General features: G+C 34.3%; 4 protein-coding genes across 4 annotated transcripts; all 4 read right to left on the reverse strand.

Annotated features, from left to right (window-relative positions):
• Window positions 1-750: 750 nt before the first annotated feature.
• On the reverse strand, window positions 751-5,787 carry LOC140049624 (uncharacterized). The gene is made up of 7 exons (XM_072094565.1): window positions 5,498-5,787; window positions 4,337-5,383; window positions 3,739-3,871; window positions 3,459-3,626; window positions 2,996-3,132; window positions 2,807-2,904; window positions 751-2,479 (listed from the first exon to the last, which is right to left on the reverse strand). The coding sequence occupies exons 1-7, from the start codon at window positions 5,628-5,630 to the stop codon at window positions 2,243-2,245; spliced, it is 1,953 nt and encodes a 650-aa protein (XP_071950666.1). The 5' UTR covers window positions 5,631-5,787; the 3' UTR covers window positions 751-2,242.
• A 590-nt stretch (window positions 5,788-6,377) lies between these two features.
• LOC140044645 (uncharacterized) lies at window positions 6,378-10,083 on the reverse strand. Its single transcript, XM_072089251.1, has 7 exons — window positions 9,951-10,083; window positions 8,765-9,811; window positions 8,420-8,552; window positions 7,733-7,900; window positions 7,025-7,161; window positions 6,800-6,897; window positions 6,378-6,599 (listed from the first exon to the last, which is right to left on the reverse strand). The coding sequence occupies exons 1-7, from the start codon at window positions 10,081-10,083 to the stop codon at window positions 6,378-6,380; spliced, it is 1,938 nt and encodes a 645-aa protein (XP_071945352.1).
• Window positions 10,084-10,500: 417 nt separating this feature from the next.
• LOC140049632 (uncharacterized) lies at window positions 10,501-14,883 on the reverse strand. Its single transcript, XM_072094577.1, has 7 exons — window positions 14,750-14,883; window positions 12,914-13,960; window positions 12,521-12,653; window positions 11,749-11,916; window positions 11,332-11,468; window positions 11,111-11,208; window positions 10,501-10,958 (listed from the first exon to the last, which is right to left on the reverse strand). The coding sequence occupies exons 1-7, from the start codon at window positions 14,880-14,882 to the stop codon at window positions 10,737-10,739; spliced, it is 1,938 nt and encodes a 645-aa protein (XP_071950678.1). The 5' UTR covers window position 14,883; the 3' UTR covers window positions 10,501-10,736.
• A 470-nt stretch (window positions 14,884-15,353) lies between these two features.
• Window positions 15,354-20,355, reverse strand: LOC140047223 (uncharacterized). The gene is made up of 7 exons (XM_072092152.1): window positions 20,009-20,355; window positions 18,813-19,847; window positions 18,479-18,617; window positions 17,578-17,745; window positions 17,080-17,216; window positions 16,538-16,629; window positions 15,354-16,236 (listed from the first exon to the last, which is right to left on the reverse strand). The coding sequence occupies exons 1-7, from the start codon at window positions 20,139-20,141 to the stop codon at window positions 16,015-16,017; spliced, it is 1,926 nt and encodes a 641-aa protein (XP_071948253.1). The 5' UTR covers window positions 20,142-20,355; the 3' UTR covers window positions 15,354-16,014.
• Window positions 20,356-20,443: the final 88 nt, after the last annotated feature.

A 20,443-nucleotide genomic window follows, 5' to 3' on the forward strand; every position in this document is an offset into this window, starting at 1 on the left:
ATCCCTAAAGACACGGAGTGATAGGTTGAACAAAATCACACAACCAATGAGATGAACGTAGTAGGCCTACTGCATATTATAAACATGGATGATTAGTTTAAACTAATTTTTTCGTGGTATAATTATAGGTTTTAAGTGTCAATACTATAAGGCAATAATAGTGTGTGAGCCTATATTCAATTCAGATGCCTGAAATGTTATTGTTCATTTTTCTAGTGTATAGGGCCTAAATCTTTGTTCAAGTTATTTGTGATTATTATTTGTTATTTCTATTAAAAGTCCTGTATTAGAGTGAAAAAAACGCGATGTTCGTGTTTAGGCTTACAGTTTGCCTGTAATACTACATGGTAAATGGCATAAGAACCAATCATACCTAGTGTGTGACAACATTATCAACTATTACTAGCTCGTAAGGGCCGAATACAACCCCAACAAAACTTATACTGCAGTTATAAAGAAACAACAAAATGAAGAATAATTAATTCAGATTTTTTTTCAATTCATGGTATATTCCCCAAAAAAAAAAAAAAAAAAAAAAAATGTGTTAGTTGGTGGGGGGGGGGGGGGGGGGCAATACATCAAATCTTAATTACCGTGTTGCTTTGTTCCTCATTTATACTTATGCATTATGAGGTAATATGATTTTAATAAGAATTTAACAAAGAATGATACTTCGTTTAAAAATTTGTTTGATTTTAATAAACAAAATGTTTTAAAAACTATAATGTTACATAATATTGAGGGCTAAATTGATTAAAATATGCAACAACAAAAAACAACAACATTTATCTACTACCATATTTGGTATTATCGGTGGTTTACCATGGTGAACAACCGACATTACCGATCGTCTTTCTAAGTAATCGTAATTCAAGTTACCAGTTCATTGAAAGACCAAGTTTTTCATTTCATTTCATTTATTTCGTCTCACATATAACAAAAAATAACAAACAATAGAGAGACAGGATTCCCAAAGTGGAATCAAGTAGTGCAATTTTTATTTCTGTATGCCGTAGAAGAATTAGAAATAATAGAAATAATATCGGATTAGTGTCACTAGCTCTAATATTTCTAATATTTCCTTCAAATGACAACTTTGCTAATCGCGTTTTGTATGCGGCGTCTATGAAAATGTTTTACATGGGTGGTTTGTTAAAATTTAATTAAAAATGAAATGGTATGCATTTCAATTACGGGTTGACCTTCCCTCTGGTGACCGACTAAACTAAACCTTTTCTATATTATTTTTATATTTTCTGGATAATTGTATAGTTACTTTGTGTCAGAGGTCCTGACCAGCCTAATACCTTGTGTGAAACAGTAATTTGTTCAAGTTAAAACCGCTATTGTCCTTCAAACTTTGTGTTCCACTTATAATTTACCTGTTTATTACAAGGCACCTCAAATCAAACTTTTCCACGTCTCTATTTATTGTCTTTTTATGTTGTACAGTCCAGCAGTCAGGGTTTCGATTTTTGTCCGGACACTAAGTTAGCATAGGTCTGAACGCCATGTGTGTCAAAAATAGTTATCTTTAGTGACTGACTGTCGATTTTATTTATTTATTTATTGACTGATATTACAATTGCCTAGAATAGTGAAAACATATTTCATTCTAAAGTTATATTCTTTTTTTCCTTTTCATTTCTCAATTTTTAAACTATTGTATATTTTCCGATATTCAATCTTTCGTGAATCTATCATTAGGCCTACTGCTTAAATAATTCTAAATCTGCTTGAATTTAAAAGCAAATGTATAAAAAAACAAAAGTATATAATTGTAATAAATTACCATTCCTTAATATGAACATTCTAGATTAAGATGTTTTGATTTAAGAAACCATGTATAATTAATAAGAACAATCAGGAACATTCCAAAAGTGCTATTAATAGAAACTGTAATTCAATAGAATAAGAAGAAGAACGATCTAGAAGGATAGGAACATCTTGTATATAAAGGGATGTAAAACTATTGTAAGGTTGTTGGATATTCGATTGTAAAAGTTATTGTGAAGCTGTTGTTTAAAGTGCTTACTGGATTGTTGAAAGTTGAAGTTGATTGAAATTAAAGCTTTGTTTTGAGTTATTTTACAACTTTGTGGATTTTTCGTGTATACTTTTATGTCACAAGGGAGTTCCTAAAGTATTTTCAACCGCTCGGAAACATACGTAAGAGGAGTTCGTGACATAATTATTGTATAATATTGTTATCGAGCTACCATACCGTAGCATAAAAATATCATTAGTCTGAACTATCAATATCATATGTATTTTGTAATAGGAAGGCCAACATTTCTGGTGTTTTCAGTTTTCTTGGTTGCTTAAATTGCGTAACCGATGCTGTGGAATTGTCTACTATGTATTTCTTAAATTCAGCAAAACCCTCTGGCTTAACTTGGCGTACATCCATCGGGGCAATAGCAACTTTTTCCCGACACGTCTTGTAGGCAAGTGTTTGCTCACAAAGTGCAGATTCAATCTGGAAAAATAAATATTAAAATATGCTAATCATAGCAGCAGACAGGGTCACCAGAATAGTTTTGAAAGATACAGAATAGTAACGTTTTAGACAACTTTTCCATATGTTTGAATCTGTATGCTATTAATTTTAACAGCAGGCCAAACATTTTTCCAAATTTTCAACGCTTTTTTTTTTGCAAACCAACAGTTTAACTGTTTACCAGAAGACAGGCAAACAATATTTATTTACATTAGTCTCGAATTAACTATCTTAGATTCTGTCAAACATTATTGTCCTAGTGATATTATTTAGGATGGCAAAGGACAATTGGACATAGTAATTTACCGTTGATTTTTCGTCAGCTGTCAACACATATTCTCCATCTTTTCCATCGATTTCAATGAAAATTACGTAATATCCAGGTCCAGTCTGTCTTTCAGAATCTGAAAACATACAAATCATCATATTTATTACATAATAAAGAAACGAGCCTCGTATTGGTCGATTCAATTACAAATAGCATAATATGCCTACCTGGCAATAGTTCGCTCTCTGCAGAAGTAAAATCAACGAGTCGTTGGTTAGGCCATTTTTTAACACATTTTAAGATAGACTCATATACTGCAGATTCGTCCACTTTTTCACCACGTAAATTCAATATCTGACCACACCTAATAATTTTAAAACATTAACAACTAAAAACATGCGTTAAAAGAAAAATAACATTACACTCGGCTATTTCTAACTTCTTGAAGCAAAATCCCACCGTAAAATATCTTTAGTAATATTTATAATTAGTTTATTATTTAATTTAATTAAATTACAGTTTTAAACTATTTTTCGTCTGCAGCTAGTAGCATTTCAAAATGTTGCCAGAAAGAACTTACTGAAAACAGTACATTTACCAAACATACCAGCATTTACCCAGTCAGCTTCAGCTATTGGCTTTCTCCAATGGTCTATTTGGCACTTTTATAATTATGATGCGCATGCCTACCTGTACTGAAACTCAATCGTTGGAGTGGCATTACAAAAATCCACAACTTTGATGACGTCACCAAATCTGAATCTGTATAATCCACACGTGGGATTGCTTACGACCATTTCGTACTGTTCTCCAACTTTAACAGAATCACCAAACATGATTTCTGGATTTGGGTCTTCACTGAAAACACATACACATATTATTCAATTTTGTAATGATATTTTAAAGCAATAGTTAAATTGATATACATAACCCATAAATTATACGCACAATATGTTTAAATTGTACACACCTTTGCTCAACGGGGATAAATTCATATATTACTGCTGAAGGCACTAAAGTGTACAAGAAAGGTGGAGTAAGTGAAAGGTTTACTCCAAACAATCCCTCGGTTCCAGCGTAAGCTGGAGATACTTCTAATAGCCCTGATAAAGATCAGAAGAAGAAACAAGTTACATTAAACTGAAAGAAAGTTGATTCAAGTCAACTGAAAGGAACTACAGTAAAGTCAACTGAAAGGAACATCAGGTAGGTTAACTAAAAGGAACTACAATAAAGTCAACTGAAAGGAACCAGTTAAATCAACTGAAAAGAACCAGTTAAATCAACTGATGGGAACACCAGTTAAGTTAACTGAAAGGAACACCAGTTAAGTCACTGAAAGGAACACCAGTTAAGTCAACAAAAAGGAACACCAGTTCAGTAAGCTGAAATGAACACCAGTTAAGTCAACTGAAATGAGCTCACGGAAAGGATCTCCAGACAAGTACACGAAATTAACTGTTAGTTTTTCAGTTACTGTATAAAGTTATTTATCTGTACATATTTTCATAAGGTCTTTTTTTTCATTTCAGGTAGACTTATGTATGTTTGTTTCATTCATAGATTACCTTTTGTATATGTCCTGCATAGTTCTTCATTGCAGGTGCCAAGATTTATACCTGAAAAGTATTGTAACGTCGGCCAGATCCGTGTGGCAATTCCGACAAAGCCTTTTTCAAATTCTCTTCTTAAAAACTGGATTCTCTCTGGTACGTATCTGGCTTTGATCTGTTTGTTTATTTCTAGGCGGACTTCAGCGGGAATATTTAGAGTTGAACTGATACAACCGGTCTCCAGGTCATTTAACATCTGTTGCCAATGCTTCTCTAAAACTTGAAACGAGCTTAGTAGTAAAGGTGTAAATGTTGACTCGAGACATCCAATATATCGATCACATATACCAAATAGCATGTGTACATAACCCGATTCAAATTCAGTATAAATGTCGTAGCCGGCTGATGGAGTGGTGGTAACTGCAGCAAGGAATTTCTTCTGAGATTGCTCTATCATCGCAATAGGACCTACGGGTATTCCTGCTTCTTTGGGCGCGGGAGTGGATGGGCATAATATGATAAAATTACGTTGCAATGGACTCTGTAATTTAAATCGTTTGTCGGCATTCACAATATTTATTACAAGGGAACCAAGTGTTAATTCAAGGACAGTTAATGTTTGTTGTGTATATGGTATTTTCTTACTTTTACCAGTTGTTCCCGATGTCAGGGTCAGTCTGACAACTTTGTCTTTCGTCATGACGTTTCCTTCTCCCTTGCAAATCCGATCTATGTATGATTTGTAATGACTGTAATCTGTCAGAGGATGTTTCGCCTTAAACTCATCAAGACTGTGGATCTCGTGGAACTTGAGGTCTTTGCCGTAAGCAGTTTTTTTGTTTTTTCTTAGAGCGTCTAAAAGTAACTTCTCCTGAGTCGTTCGAAATAGCTTTGTTTTTTTATCAAATGATTTCATACTTAAAAATTTAGCAAGTAATCGCAAAGTTACATTTAGTAAATATAAGATGAATATTGAAAATAAGCTATGGTGATCAGACCACAAGACAATCGACATGTGCAGGAACATGATGCCAATTACAGACAACAGCATAATAAAGAGCACTGGAAAGAAACATAACATGAGGAAATTTCACAATACAATAGATTCAAAATTGCTAGGCTATATTCATACTAAAATGTGCTTGTATAATGTAGACTTTGATACAATAGGCCTACCTTCTAGAACAGTCAAAGCAGGTGATTCGACAGTCTGCAGGCCTACGTTGACAGCTACTCTGACAAAGCGGTATGCACAGCCAGCAAGAACCAATATACCGACGGCACCAACAAGGATCTTTAGGCCTCTCATTTTCGGAGCTATACAGGGTGTATGACCACAATGTATACAGTTCAATAAGAAGGAAAATTCGTACCAAGATCCAGTTAGCACTGTCGGGCTAGAGTACTACACAATTACAGATTATAATACAAATATTTAAACAATGATTGAAATCATGTGAATCGAGGCGTTAGTAGGTCTATGCACGTGATGTGTTTGTTATACTCGACTGATTACCAGTTCCGATCTAGAATTATGTCGCACTTGATTTCCATTACAGCTAAACATAAGTTGAATACGCAATTTAAAACTTTATTTTCATTAATCGCATATATCGATTTTATTGTGCCAACTAAACTAATCATTTAGTGGAAAATATTTAACATCTTGTATTTACGAGTCCAACCTTGTTAAACATTAATTGGTTTAGTAAATATTGAATTCAATTTAAGTAGAGTAGGCCTATATAAACTCAAATGTTCATATTTAAAAAGCTAATTTAGTTATTGATGAGCCTAAAGGCAGTAATAACTAATAACACATTAACATTTTTACAAAAGGAAAATGATGTCGTTTAAAAACACTATTGCGCAATTAATATCTTACAAGTATACCACGACGCTTTCAATATAATGGTTTGAAATTCATCATTTAGGCATGTTTTTTAATTACTTTTGCTTTTTAGAGAATTGCATCAATTTTTTAAATGGTGGTCAGGTCAAAACTAATTTAATATGCAGTTTTTTAGTAGGTACATATACTTATTAATCTGTCATTTCATTTGAATGTATTTTGTAATAGAAAGGCCACCATTTCTGGTGTTTTCAGTTTTCTTGGTTGCTTAAATTGCGTAACCGATGCTGTGGAATTGTTTAGTATGTACTTCTTAAATTCAGCAAAACCATTTCGCTTAACTTGACGTACATCCATCGGGGCAATGCTGCCTTTGTCTCGGTACGACTTATAGGCAAATGCTTGATCACAAAGTGCAGAATCAATCTGGAACAGGAAGATATTTATGAATTAAAATTTACCTTATCTAAGCTGTTTAACATATTCATAGCTAGCTGTTTGATTTAACATAAAATGAAATCTGTAATGGCTTTTCCTCGGAGCCATCGAAGATTCATCATGTGCTTGTAGGCCTAGACTAAACATTTTTATTTAATTTGATTGGACTTTGAAGCAAGTTGATTTACCGTTGATTTTTCGTCAACTGTCAACACATATTCTCCATCTTTTCCTTTGATTTCTATGAAAATTACGTAATATTCAGGTCCAGCATTTCTTTCACAATCTGAAAAAAAAACACATTCAAATCATCTACTATTTTACAAGTTTAGTATATTTCTTGTTTACACGAACATACTTGTGGAAGAAAAGAACCGCTAAAATCAATACTAACACAATGTAGCCCTACATACCTGGTAAAAGGTCGCTCTCCACAGAAGTGAAATCAACAAGTTGTTGGCCAGGCCATGTGTTAACACACTTCAATATTGACGTATATACTGTTGATTCGTCCACCTTTTCACTACGTAGGTTTAGTATCTGTCCATACCTATAAAACAGATTTGGAAAAATGCGTAAACAAAAGAAAATTAATAAAGATGCATCTAATTCAGCAGTCACTGCAAACTATTAAAATATAAATCATCTAAACGATAAAGAAAGAGAAATGTGTGCACGAGAATGAGAAAAAGTCCCCAAACCCGGCAAAATTCGAACCAGGAACCTTCTGCATTATATGCAGATGTCCAATCCATTAGACAACTTTGGCTTTCATGGTATTGTTCAAATTCGATTGGATAGCGATTCTTTAACACCGCTGGCGTGGTACAACGGAACTGTAGTTTCCAATTGAACGCACGCACAAGATCAAATTGATACGCCCTTATTTTTCAGTATATTAATTCACGAAGCTGGATCTCCGAAGAGATACTTATACATATATAAATCAACAGGCACAGAATAAGATATAATAGTTAATTATATCTCAACCGTAAACTGTAATAGTAAATAATTATTATGATTATACAGAATACATTCTAAACCATCCGTTGATATACTGAAAATTAATTAATTAATTAATTAATTTGAAACGATAACATTATAAGGAACTCCTTTCTCACCTGTACTGAAATTCAATCCTTGGAGTTGTATTATAGAAGTCCACAACTTTGATGACGTCACCAAATCTGAATCTGTATAACCCACACGTTGGGTTGCTCACAACCATTTCGTACTGTTCTCCAACTTTAACAGAATCACCAAACACGACGTCTGGATTTGCGTCTCCGCTAAAAACACGTATAAATTAGGTTATGTACTCTTTTATTTGAAATGATATTGCTATTCCGTTTATTGTTGTATAATATTATTTTTTATAAATTAATTTTCAATATAGGCCTACTTGCAAATTGCATTCGATTAGACTAAATAAACGTCTTTGGCAAAACTTATTTTTCCATCGCAATAAACCATTTTTCGCAAAATTAAATCATGAGAAAAGGTGTACTGTAGTAGACCTGATCAGCAGTGGATTTACTGTACCATTTTTATTTTCAGTGAAAACATGTTTTGAACATGTGTTTAAATAATTTGGACATATGTCATTTGTCACTGAAAATCTATCCACTGATGTTTCCGCTTTTTCCGTTACTTTTCACATGTCAGAATTTGTGAAAAAAGAGCAGCTAATTTATTGTAGTAGAAATGGTGAACTGCGCAACATAAACATCCCACAAAAATTAGCGCCCTCAATTAATTATGATTTTCACCCAACTCTTTTACACAATTTTCCTCTATGTATTACATACCTTTGTTCAACAGGAATAAATTCGTAAAAGATTTTCGAAGGAAGTAAAGTGAACGATAAAGGAGGGGTTAGTGAACGATTTATTCCAAACAATCCTTCAGTTCCACCGTAAGCTGAAGTTACTTGTAAAAGCCCTGAAAAGAATTTGAAAGATTATAAAGTAACTGATTTCTTTCTAAAATGAATACTAAAAACCTCATGCTAGCTCATGGAAGTAGGCCTGACTATAGTCTCACGACAGAATGTAAATTGTCGACAACGTGAAAACAACTGTGTAGGACTATTTGTGTTTACTATAAAGCCTTGCCTAAAAATATTTCACTTATAACATTTAGATAGGCCGTACCTTTAGCGTATGTTCTGCCTAGTTCTTTGTTGCTTGTCCCAAGATTAATACCTGTAAAGTGCTGTAACGTCGGCCAGATCCTTTTTGCGATTCCGACAAATCCTTTTTCAAATTCTCTTCTTAAAAACTGGATTCTCTGTGGTACAAATCTGGCTGTGATCTGTTTGTTTATTTCTAGGCGAACGTCATCTGGAATATTTAGAGTTGAACTGATACAACCGGTCTCCAAGTCATTCAACATCTGTCGCCAATGCTTCTCCAAAACTTGAAACGCGCTTAGTACCAAAGGTGTAAATGATGACTCGATACTTGCGATATAACTATCACATATACCAAATAGCATGTTTACATAACCGGATTCAAACTCTGTCAAAATACCATAGCCTGCTATTGGAGTGGTTGTAATAGCAGCGAGGAACTTCTTCTTAGATTGATCCAACATTAAAACAGGGCCTGACGGTATTCCTGCTTCTGTCGGCCCAGGAGTCGGGGTGCAAAATATAAATAACCTGCGCTGTAATGGACTCTGTAATTTAAACCTTTTGTCTTTTTTCATAAAGTATGATAGCAGGCAATTGGTCGATAACTCCATGGCAGTGAATGATTCTTTGGTATATGGTATTTTCTTACTTTTACCAGTTGTTCCCGATGTCAGGGTCAGTCTGACAACTTTATCTTTTGTCATGACGTTTTCTTCTCCCTTGCATATCCGATCTACGTATTGTCTGTAATGACTGTATTCTGTCAGAGGATGTTTTGCCTTAAACTCATCAAGACTGTGGATCTCGTGGAACTTAAAATCTTTGCCATACGCAGTCTTTCCATTTTTCTTTAGACCGTCTAAAAGTAGCTTCTCCTGTGTCTTTCGAAAATACTTGGTTTGTTTTTCAAATGACCTCCCACTCGAGAATATAGCAAGTAATTGTGTGGTTACATTGATTGAATATAAGATGATTATTGAAAATAGGCTATGGTGATCAGACCACAAGACAATCGACATGTGCACGAAGATGATGCCAATTACTGACAAAAGCATAATAAAGAGCACTAAAAGAAAACAAAAACTTAAAAAACATTTTGTTCACATTATTCCTATTCAATGTGTTGATATTATGTGACATACATATGGGGTGAAATCAGTGTATATGTTGTATAACCAGTTTAGACTTTGATACAATTGGCCTACCTTCTAGAACAGCCAACACAGATGACTCGACAGGTTGCAGGCCTATGTTCATAGCTACTCTAACAAAGCGGTATACACAGCCAGCAAGAACCAGACTACCGACTGCACCAAGAAGAATCTTTAGGCCTCTCATTGTTCGTAACTTGCTATGATGCAGGACTAACATATAGGCTACAGTGCAATATGAGTACAGCTGAAGTGGGCGAACCCCAAACTATTTGTGCAAACGTCCTTATTTAAGCACTGCCAGGCTGATATTGCAATACAAATGTTTAAACAGTGATTGAAAGCATGAACAATGTGAACTCGATAGATATTTGTAGGTCTATACACGTAGTGTGTTTGCTATATTACCAGTGATTACCAGTTCCGATCTAGAATTATGTCGCACTTGTTTTCCATTACCGCTAAACATAAATGTCATACGCAATTTAAAAGTTATTTTCAATACATTGATTTCATTGTGCCAAAAAAAATAAATCAATTCAATTTAAGTATAAAAACTCAAATGTTTATTTTTTTAAAGCAAATTTAGCTATTGAGCCTGAAGGCCGTAATAACTAACAATACATACATTTTGCAATGAGAAAATGACACCATTGCGCAATTAATATCTGAGTGTACCACGACACTTTAAAGATAATGATTTAAAAATCCATATTTTTTTATGTTTAAAATTACTTTTCCTTCCTGAGAGAATTAGGTCTGTTTTTTCAGTGGTGGTCATGTCAAGCTAATTTAATATTCAGTTCTTTAGTAGGTACATAGACTTATTAATCTGTCAATTCACTCGAATGTATGTTGTAATAGGAAGGCCACCATTTCTGTTGTTTTCAGTTTTCTTGGTTGCTTAAATTGCGTTACCGATGCTGTGGAATTGTCTAGTATGTACTTCTTAAATTCAGCAAAACCATTTGGCTTAACTTGACGTACATCCATCGGGGCAATACTGCCTTTGTCCCGGTACGACTTATAGGCAAATGCTTGATCACAAAGTGCAGAATCAATCTGGAATAGAAAGAGATTTAGTAATGAAAATTTAAATTATCTAAACTGTTTAAAATATTCATAGATAGCTGTTTGGTTCATTGAAGTTAACAAATACATGTGTATTAATTTGATTTGATTGACTTTGAACCAGATTATACTTAACGATTTACCGTTGATTTTTCGTCGGCTGTCAACACATATTCTCCATCTTTTCCTTTGATTTCAATGAAAATTACGTAATATCCAGGTTCAGCATTTCTTTCACCATCTGAAATAAAAACATAAAAATCTACTATTTACAATTTTAGCATATTCCTTGTTTACAAGCATAATTTGTGGAAAGAATGGAACCTAAAAATTACCACCAACGCATTAGGCCTAGAGTACGAACCTGGTAGAAGGTCACTCTCCGCGGAAGTGAAATCAACGAGCCGTTGGCTAGGCCATTTTTTTACGCATTTTAATATTGACGTGTATACTGCTGATTCGTCCACTTTTTCACTACGTAGGTTTAATATTTGACCATACCTATAAAACAAAACCGGAAACATGCGTAAAGAATAAAATACTGATGCAGCATCTGTTGAAAAACACGTTAAAGATGGGCTGTGCAAATATTCCTATGGTACCTCACAAATAGATCGGTAGTATGTAGAGATACAGCACTGGGAATTGGGTGAAATTGTCTGTTGCACTTTTCAATGTATTCAAAGTTTAGGTATTAAGTATTTTCTCCAATTTTTCAAAGTTTATGTTTTCTTCAATTTTTCAAAATTTATTTTGACGTGTTGTGAACTCATTCTCTTACCTGTACTGAAATTCAATCATTGGAGTTGTGTTATAGAAGTCCACAACTTTTATGACGTCACCAAATCTAAATCTGTATAACCCACATGTCGGGTTGCTTACCACCATTTCGTACTGTTCTCCAACTTTAACAGAATCCCCAAAAATGATTTTTGGGTTTGCGTCTCCGCTAAAAACAAAACATACTGTTTACTCTTTTGTTTGAGAAGGGAATTGTACAGTCCCTTTTAACTTTATATGATAATATTGTATTTGTTTTAATTAATTAATGGAAATTAAAACATAATTCTAAAGTGTATTCGATTAGATCGATTTGAAGAAATAAGAGATATAATATCGTTTATAACAGTGTTTTTTAATAGCAAGGCACCACTTTTGCAAAATGATCATTCAAATCAATCATTCGCCAGTATATTTACCAGAGGAATTATTGTACCTTATAAAAAATTTAGTTTCAGTAAAAGCATGGGTTGTAGATTTGTAGTATGATCTACAAAAGGCAACTTTTGACATGTTATTTGTCACTGGAAGTCAATCTACTGATTGTGCTTGTTTATCGTTGCTTTGCTCAGAATGTCGAGATACTAAAGCAAGCTTTAAAAAAAAAAGCTAGAAGTAATAGAGCGATCTGAAGAACCTCACAACAGAGGCATTAAGGAAACGTAATGTTTACAAATACACAAATTAGCCCCTCCAAGGGTGTATTAAGATTTCAAAACAAGCTCGACCGAAGACGTCGCATGTTCTCCATTTTCTTTATTAGGAATACATACCTTTGTTCTACAGGAATGAATTCATAAATGAGTGCTGCAGGAACTAGAGTGTACCACAAAGGAGGAGTTAGTGAACGATTTACTCCAAACAATCCTTCAGTGCCACCGTAAGCTGAGGTTACTTGTAAAAGCCCTGAACAGGATTAGAAAAAAAAAACAATTATTAGGTTTTTATTTCATAGGCTATGAAGTAACTGATTTCTTTCGAAAATGAATACTTTTTGGTGTTCAAAACCTCATGCCAGCTAATGGAAGTAGGCCTGACTATAGTCTCACGACAGAACTCCTGTAGATTGTCGACTACGTGAACGGAAAACAACTGTGTTGGACTATATGTTCACTATAAAGTCTTGTCTAAAAATAGTTCATTTATAACATTTAGACAGGCCGTACCTTTAGCGTATGTTCTGCCAAGTTCCTCGTTGCTTGTCCCAAGATTAATACCTGTAAAGTGTTTTAACGTCGGCCAGATTCTTTTTGCGATTCCGACAAATCCTTTTTCAAATTCTCTTCTTAAAAACTGGATTCTCTGTGGTACAAATCTGGCTGTGATCTGTTTGTTTATTTCTAGGCGGACGTCATCGGGAATATTTAGAGTTGAACTGATACAACCGGTCTCCAAGTCATTCAACATCTGTGGCCAATGCTTCTCCAAAACTTGAAACGCGCTTAGTAGCAAAGGTGTAAATGGTGACTCGATACTTGCGATATATCGATCACATATACCAAATAGCATGTGTACATAACCTGATTCGAACTCTGTCAAAATGTCGTAGCCAGCTGATGGAGTGGTGGTAAATGCAGCAAGTATCTTCTTGTGAGATTTTTCTAACATTGACACAGGGCCAACGGGTATTCCTGCTTCTTCGGGTCTAGGAGTCGAAGGGCAATATACTAGTAAACTGCGCTGTAATGGACTATGCAGTTTAAACCGTTTGTCTTCCATGATAATATGTAATATCAGGGAATTAATTGTTAGTCTCATGGCAGTTAATGATTGTTTGGTGTATGGTATTTTCTTACTTTTACCAGTTGTTCCCGATGTCAGGGTCAGTCTGACAACTTTGTCTTTCGTCATGACGTTTCCTTCTCCCTTGCATATCCGATCTATGTATTGTATGTAATGACTGTATTCTGTCAGAGGATGTTTCGCCTTAAATTCATCAAGACTGTGGATCTCGTGGAACTTAAAATCTTTGCCATACGCAGTCTTTCCATTTTTCTTGAGACCGTCTAAAAGTAACTTCTCCTGTGTCTTTCGGAAATACTTGGTTTGTTTTTCAAATGACCTCCGACTCGATAATTTAGCAAGTAATCGCATAGTTACATTTAGTGAATATAATATGACTATTGAAAATACGTCATGGTGATCAGACCACAAGACAAGCGACATGTGCACGAAGATTATGCCAATTATAGATAACAGTGTAAGCAAGAGCACTGAAAAAAAAGAATAAGGATATTCACAATAAATGCAATTTTGTACATGCAGCGCATGCGTAAAAACACACACATGTCATTTTATGGCCCAATCTATTCATTGGATGTGCTCTGTCTAATATTATAATATACTCCTTTCGTTTTCTAAAAACAGAGTATAATAAAATAAACAGCACAGAAATTGACATTTCTACCAACAGGAAGTGCTTCCTAGTCTACAGCCTGCTCTTTGAACGAATTTGTTAAAATAGTATTTTCTTTCAGAAAGATTCAGAAGCACGTATTTACCGTTGCAGAACTCTGTACCGACGATAAAAAGGATGTATCTATCTATCTTTCTTCATTAAACCTAATTTCCGAAAGAAGTTTTAATTTTCAAACACAAGAACATAAAATTCTTGTTTAGTTTGATTTTAGTTTTCTTTATATATTGTTATTTTTTGGTTATGGAATTTTGTTATTTTAAAATAAAGTGATCAATCAATCAATCAATATTTTTCGACAAAATAAAATTAGAACTGGTTAAATATTATATGCGGTAGGCAAATTTACACAGACGGGCGGTAACGTTAAGCGGAAACCCGCGTAGCTTGTCTCACGTATAATCTGTATCTATCCTGAGCGGAAACCGCCAAGTTCCGCTCCGGCGTGTGTGTAAATGGTCCTAAAGAATAACATAGATCCTATATTTGTATTACCCTATTACCCCACCGTTACCGCTTGCACGTACTATGTTTTGTATGATCCGGTATGTTGTAAAGTACACAGTTTGGAATGTGAGAACATTACCTTCTAGAACAGCCAATGTAGGTGATTCGACAGTCTGCAGGCCTACGTTCAGAGCTACTCCAACACAGCGGTATACACAGCCAGCAAGAACCAAACTACCGACTGCACCAAGAAGAATCCTTGTGCCTCTCATTTTGCTTGCTGAAAAAGTAATTCTATGTATACAATGTAATAGTCATACACAACTGGAATGGCTAACCGCCAAATAACAACGTATTATCGCCGTTGACACACTGCCCGGGATTTCACAAGAGATTGCAATACGAAAATAAATATTTAAACAACCGTTTGAATTGAGAGATGGCAGTATGTGTTTACCAAATGTTTCCTAATCGTTTAGAATTAAGTCACAGTCAGAGTACATGGTTTTCAAATTACATCGAAACACAACTTATATTCATCATTATATCAGACTTAAAACGTTTTGCATTTTCTATAATCACAAACATCCGATCACAGTCCGTATATAGCTTAGAGGTTAGCATCTTGCTTTCACGAGTTCAACTTGGTTTAACTTTACTTGTTTCGATAACTTAGTTATTGAAGTAAAACTCAAATTGTACAGCATAATACAGTGGATTACCGGTAAAATTGCTAACGGCTTACGTAGGCATTATGAACTTGCAGTTTTTAAATCATGTGTCAATAAATTCAGAGAACTAAATCAAAACAGTTAGGCCTATTTTACATCATATTATACTAGTTGACATTTTATTTTCCAGTATCAATACCACGGCATTGAAAAGGTGGCTTTACGGCTGTCAAATGACCAAACAACATTATAACTCCAAAACTTAGTGTTACGTTATAAAACAACATTAACATTTACTTTAATACATAGGCATAAACAAAGGCAATTATATTCTTTTTAAAAAGACATTTTCAAAGTTCGTAATTACATTTATTTTGAGGTAAGCTTAGTTCTAATAGCAAGGACGTAAGCCAAGTTACTTGCGTTGCACTTGCGTACTTGCATTGCGTTGGGTGCAAAATGCGTAGTGGAAATACATCAGTGCTTCATTACTGTTAGAATATCCAAAGCAAAAGTCAATCATGATCTCTCCTTGTCTTTATAAATATCAGAAATTGTACTGAGACTTTTCGTTTTGTATACTAATATTTATGTCAGATGAATCATGATTTTCCAGTATTATAAATAACATAACGTAACATTAATGTTTTAACATAAACAATTGTTTCCAATATAAGGTGTTCACGTAAATATGATTTTACTTCCGACATGACCCACCATTTTACTAGGTCCTTCAGTCTGATGTCTGATCTAAAATAAATGCGACAGTGCCTTCTGTTTTGAGTTTTCGTGGCTGTTTAAACTGGTTAAAAGTAGCTGTGGAATTGTCAACGATGTAATTCTTCAGTCTTGCAAATCCACCTGGTTTGACAAAGAGGACGTCTGCCGTACCGATACCGTTTTGGGAACGCCACATTTTGTACAAGGCCGCGTGCTCACAAAGTTCAGAATCCAGCTAAACAAAAAAGACAATTAAAATATATTCTGGCATATCACTTATTATTTTATTGTTATGATTTGTACATGACAAGAAAGAGAATGAAATGTTTTTTTGATTGATTTATTAATTATTATAGGCCTAAGCCGTATATCTGTGTAGGCCTACATACAATCACAATGTAGGCTAAACGCACGTCTACATCCATGCTCACCATTATAATATATTATTTTTCATACATGTGTTGTTGATCACTGATTAATTGAATGTGAAAGTGTTGCTGGATTTTGGTTTACTACTTTACTTGATTTTTACTTACTAGTGTACTTATATGTTCTCCGATGTCACCTTTATTTCCTTCCACTTCCACGAACACCACATAGTAATGTGGACCTTGCCGCTTGGCAGAATCTAAACAGTAGTAGAAATATTACAATTTTCTTTTGGATCATATTACGTGAAATAAAAACATTATGTTTCCGATTCTCCTTCATAGCCTTAATTCTTCAGACTTTTCTGGAACATTGATTGGTTGGTACATTTTTTGTTTATTTATCTTGATTCTTCGGTTGATTGATCCATTTAAGTACATTGATTTGGTATTGATTGGATTTGATGATTGATTAAATTCTTATTGATAAATTACTGATTAAATTATCTTAAGTTAGGCCTATCAATTACAGTATAATGATTGGTTAATCTATGATTGTAGAATTTATTTGATTGATTTTGATTGATTTAAAGTGATTAATAACTTTATCAACAATTCATTTTTAATTATTGATCCGTTGATTGATGGAAAGCTTATTGGCAATTTATTGATTTGTATTGACTACACTAGATGTGAAACGTTTACAGTACCTGGCATCAGAAAGCTTTCAGCACAAGCATATTCAATAAGTGTAATCCCTGAAAACTGTCTGAATGTATTCTCCAGAGCCTTACGCATGCAAACCTCATCAACCTTCTCTCCACGAATGCTTAGCAACTGGCCGTACCTAAAGATGGAAAACACATTCACGGTACAGTGTATAGCAGTGCATTAAGCCCTACTGCTTATAGTTTATACCATTAAGTAGATATTGTAAGGCTCTGTGGTTTAATTTCCATTAGAAAATAGCTTTTAATAACTCTCTAATGGTAGTAATAGTAGCGTTGTTGCTTTTTAGTTTTAAGTATCTTTGATTTAGTAAACATACATAGATAGAATTTATTTAAACGTATTTGTTTTTATACTGTATGTTAGTGTAAGATCATAACATATGACAGGTGAATGCTGTTGCATTTTCAATGTTAGATCATGTTCTTACTTATCTTTCATGTATTCAATAGATATCCTATTTGATTTATTTTAAATACCTGTACTGAAACTCAACAACAGGAGATTCATTGTAAAAGTCGACTACTTTAATGACGTCACCAATTCGAAATCGATATAACCCACATGTCCAGTTACTGACTACAAGCTCATATATTTGTCCAACTTTTACTTGGTCACCAAAATATGTATTAGGATTATTTTCTTCGCTGAATAAAAATAAAATAAAATAGTTTAGCGTATAGGCCTAGTTTATGTAAAATATATCGCTAGTGCGTAGCAATGTACATACGTATCACCAGCCAAACTTAATGTCATCTTTAAAAATAAACAGATGAGTTAAAGATTAATGAGTTTTAACATCTAATTTGAATCTTATATTTATTAATCTTCATACTTTCATCTTTCATAGTCTTTGACTTGTTTGTTTTGTAAGCTTACTTCTTTTAAACATATAAAATTAACATTAATAATAATAATGATGGTAGTCTTATATAGCGCCTAATACAATGTTTCTAAGAACTTCACACAGAAAAATAATCCATTAAATATTCCAAGATAGCCAAAAAACGTAAAACAGAGAAACCATTTAGGCCTACATCGCTTCGTTCTCCAGCATTTTAAAGCTCCTATTTAAACAGAGTGAAAAGGCATCTGTCTATCTTATCCTACCAAAATAAGAAGTAATGTGTTGCCTCGTCAATAGCTTGTGCCAGATCATTCATGAGCAGATGAAAAGATAAATGATTCGTTGCCATAAAACAGTGTAGATAATCGTAAATACCTAGGAGGACAATATGGTGCGATAAGCTCATCCTATAAGATGGCGAAGTATTTTAGTAGGATGAAACAATCGATTGTCTAGGCCATATGTTGATTTGCAAACTAAATCCATCACCTTGTTTGAAAAAAATTGGGGCAAACATTATTATAATAGCTTACCTTTCATCAATTGGAATAAACTCAAACAAAACTGAATCTGGAACCAAGGTATAACGGTGAGGTGGAGGTCTCAGCATGGTTAAATTAACACCGTAGAAGCCCTCAGTCCCTAGATACCGCTCCGAGGCAAACGCTACGCCTATAAATAACAAAATATATATCACCCCGGTAGTAATTATGTAATTATGAAATAGTGTTATCGATCCATCATGTCCGCTGTCAATTCTATATTAGTTTCAGTTACTGTTAGCTATTTGTTTACACTAAAATAAAGTTGAAAATTGAGCTTTATAACTTTAAAATATATGTAACAGAATAAGTACAGCAATGTTACCTTTCATATATGTATTACAAAGCTTGTCGGCACATCTGTTAAGATCTGTTCCAAGCCAAACACGTAGTTTAGGCCATATGCGTTTGCCTATTCCGTCGAAGCCTTTCTCAAATTCTCTTCTTAAGAACTGCACTCTATCCGGATTACATTTACCTTTTAACTTCTCTTCTAGATCTGCACGGACTTCGACAGGAATATTTAACTTCGACCACAATGAACCTCCTTCGATGTCTTTTAGCATTTGTTCCCAGTGTGTTTCAAGTGTTTTAAAAGCAGTTATTAGTAGCGGTGTGAACAGCACAGTAATTGATTTTAAAAATCTATCACGAATACCAAATAACAAATGAACATAACACGCTTCAAACTCAGTTGAAATGTCAAAACCTGAAATTGGTGTAGAATAGATTTGTAAATAGTTCTTGTAGGATTTGGGAATTACTGACCCAGCAACTACAGCAATACCGCTTTCGGGTGGTAAACTCTCTGGGCACACGAACATATAAAGCGTGCGACGCAAAGGGCTGCTCGTGCTGAACGTTTTAGCAACACATTTCGGTGCCAGTAAAGTGATAGGCTTCGAAAACCTCCAAACAGCGTCAATTGTATATGGTATTTTCTTCCCTTTTCCAGTAGTTCCCGATGTTATTCTCAACTGAATAACCTCATCTTTTGTGAGAACATTTAGTTCTCCAGCGCAGATGCGATCAACATATTTCTCATAGTGACTATACGTGGTCAACGGATGCCTCGTCTTGAATTCCCCAAGACTGTGAATATCACCAAGATGAAACTCTTTGCCATATATGGTATTTTGATTATGACGTAGCCCATTGAGGATATATTTTTCTTGTGTCTTTCTGAATTTCTTTGTTAGCTTCTCAAACGACTTAAACACGAAAAAAGACGTAATTTGGCATACTATGTTGATCAGATAGAGTAGATATAGAGATGATGCATCTAGATGGTCAGACCATTCCAGTGACGATATGTGAACAAGATTCAATCCTAACAGTGTACAAAACAGGAGCACAATAGCTGAAATTGGAAACATTTTAATAGTTCAATGACTGTCTACTGGTGACCTTCTAGAGGAAAGAATAAAAGAATATACAAATGTCCTATCTTTGTAGTCATAATATTTGCTTTTGGGCTTGTATTCCGGTCCAAACAAAATTTTAATAATTTAAACACCTTACCTTCTACAACAACCAAAACGGGTGCTTCGATAGTCTGATGGCCTACGTTAAGAACTATTCCAATGAAGCGGTATACACAGCAGGCAAGAACCAAACTACCGACTGCACCAATAATAATCTTCGGGCCTCTCATTTTGTGTTGACTAGCCAATTAAACAATGACTATAGATCAATCGCAATAGAAGAACATCAGCAATGTACCATTCTTATTAAGCATGTAAGATAATGGCAAGTAAGATAACAAACACAAATATTGAAACTACGATTGCAAACTCTAGTATCGTTAGTGTCACACCACCTGATACGGTATCATGTCTAGCGATATTAAAAACAACCTACAGTGTGTTGTCTTTTGTCGTCATTACAGGAAAAATGATAGTTTAATCACTTTTATTGCAATCATAAAACATAGCAACATCAATATCGTCATTTCCA

The sequence above is a fragment of the Antedon mediterranea genome, chromosome 1 (assembly GCF_964355755.1).
Source record: "Antedon mediterranea chromosome 1, ecAntMedi1.1, whole genome shotgun sequence".
In the NCBI taxonomy this organism is placed as follows: Eukaryota; Metazoa; Echinodermata; class Crinoidea; order Comatulida; family Antedonidae; genus Antedon; species Antedon mediterranea.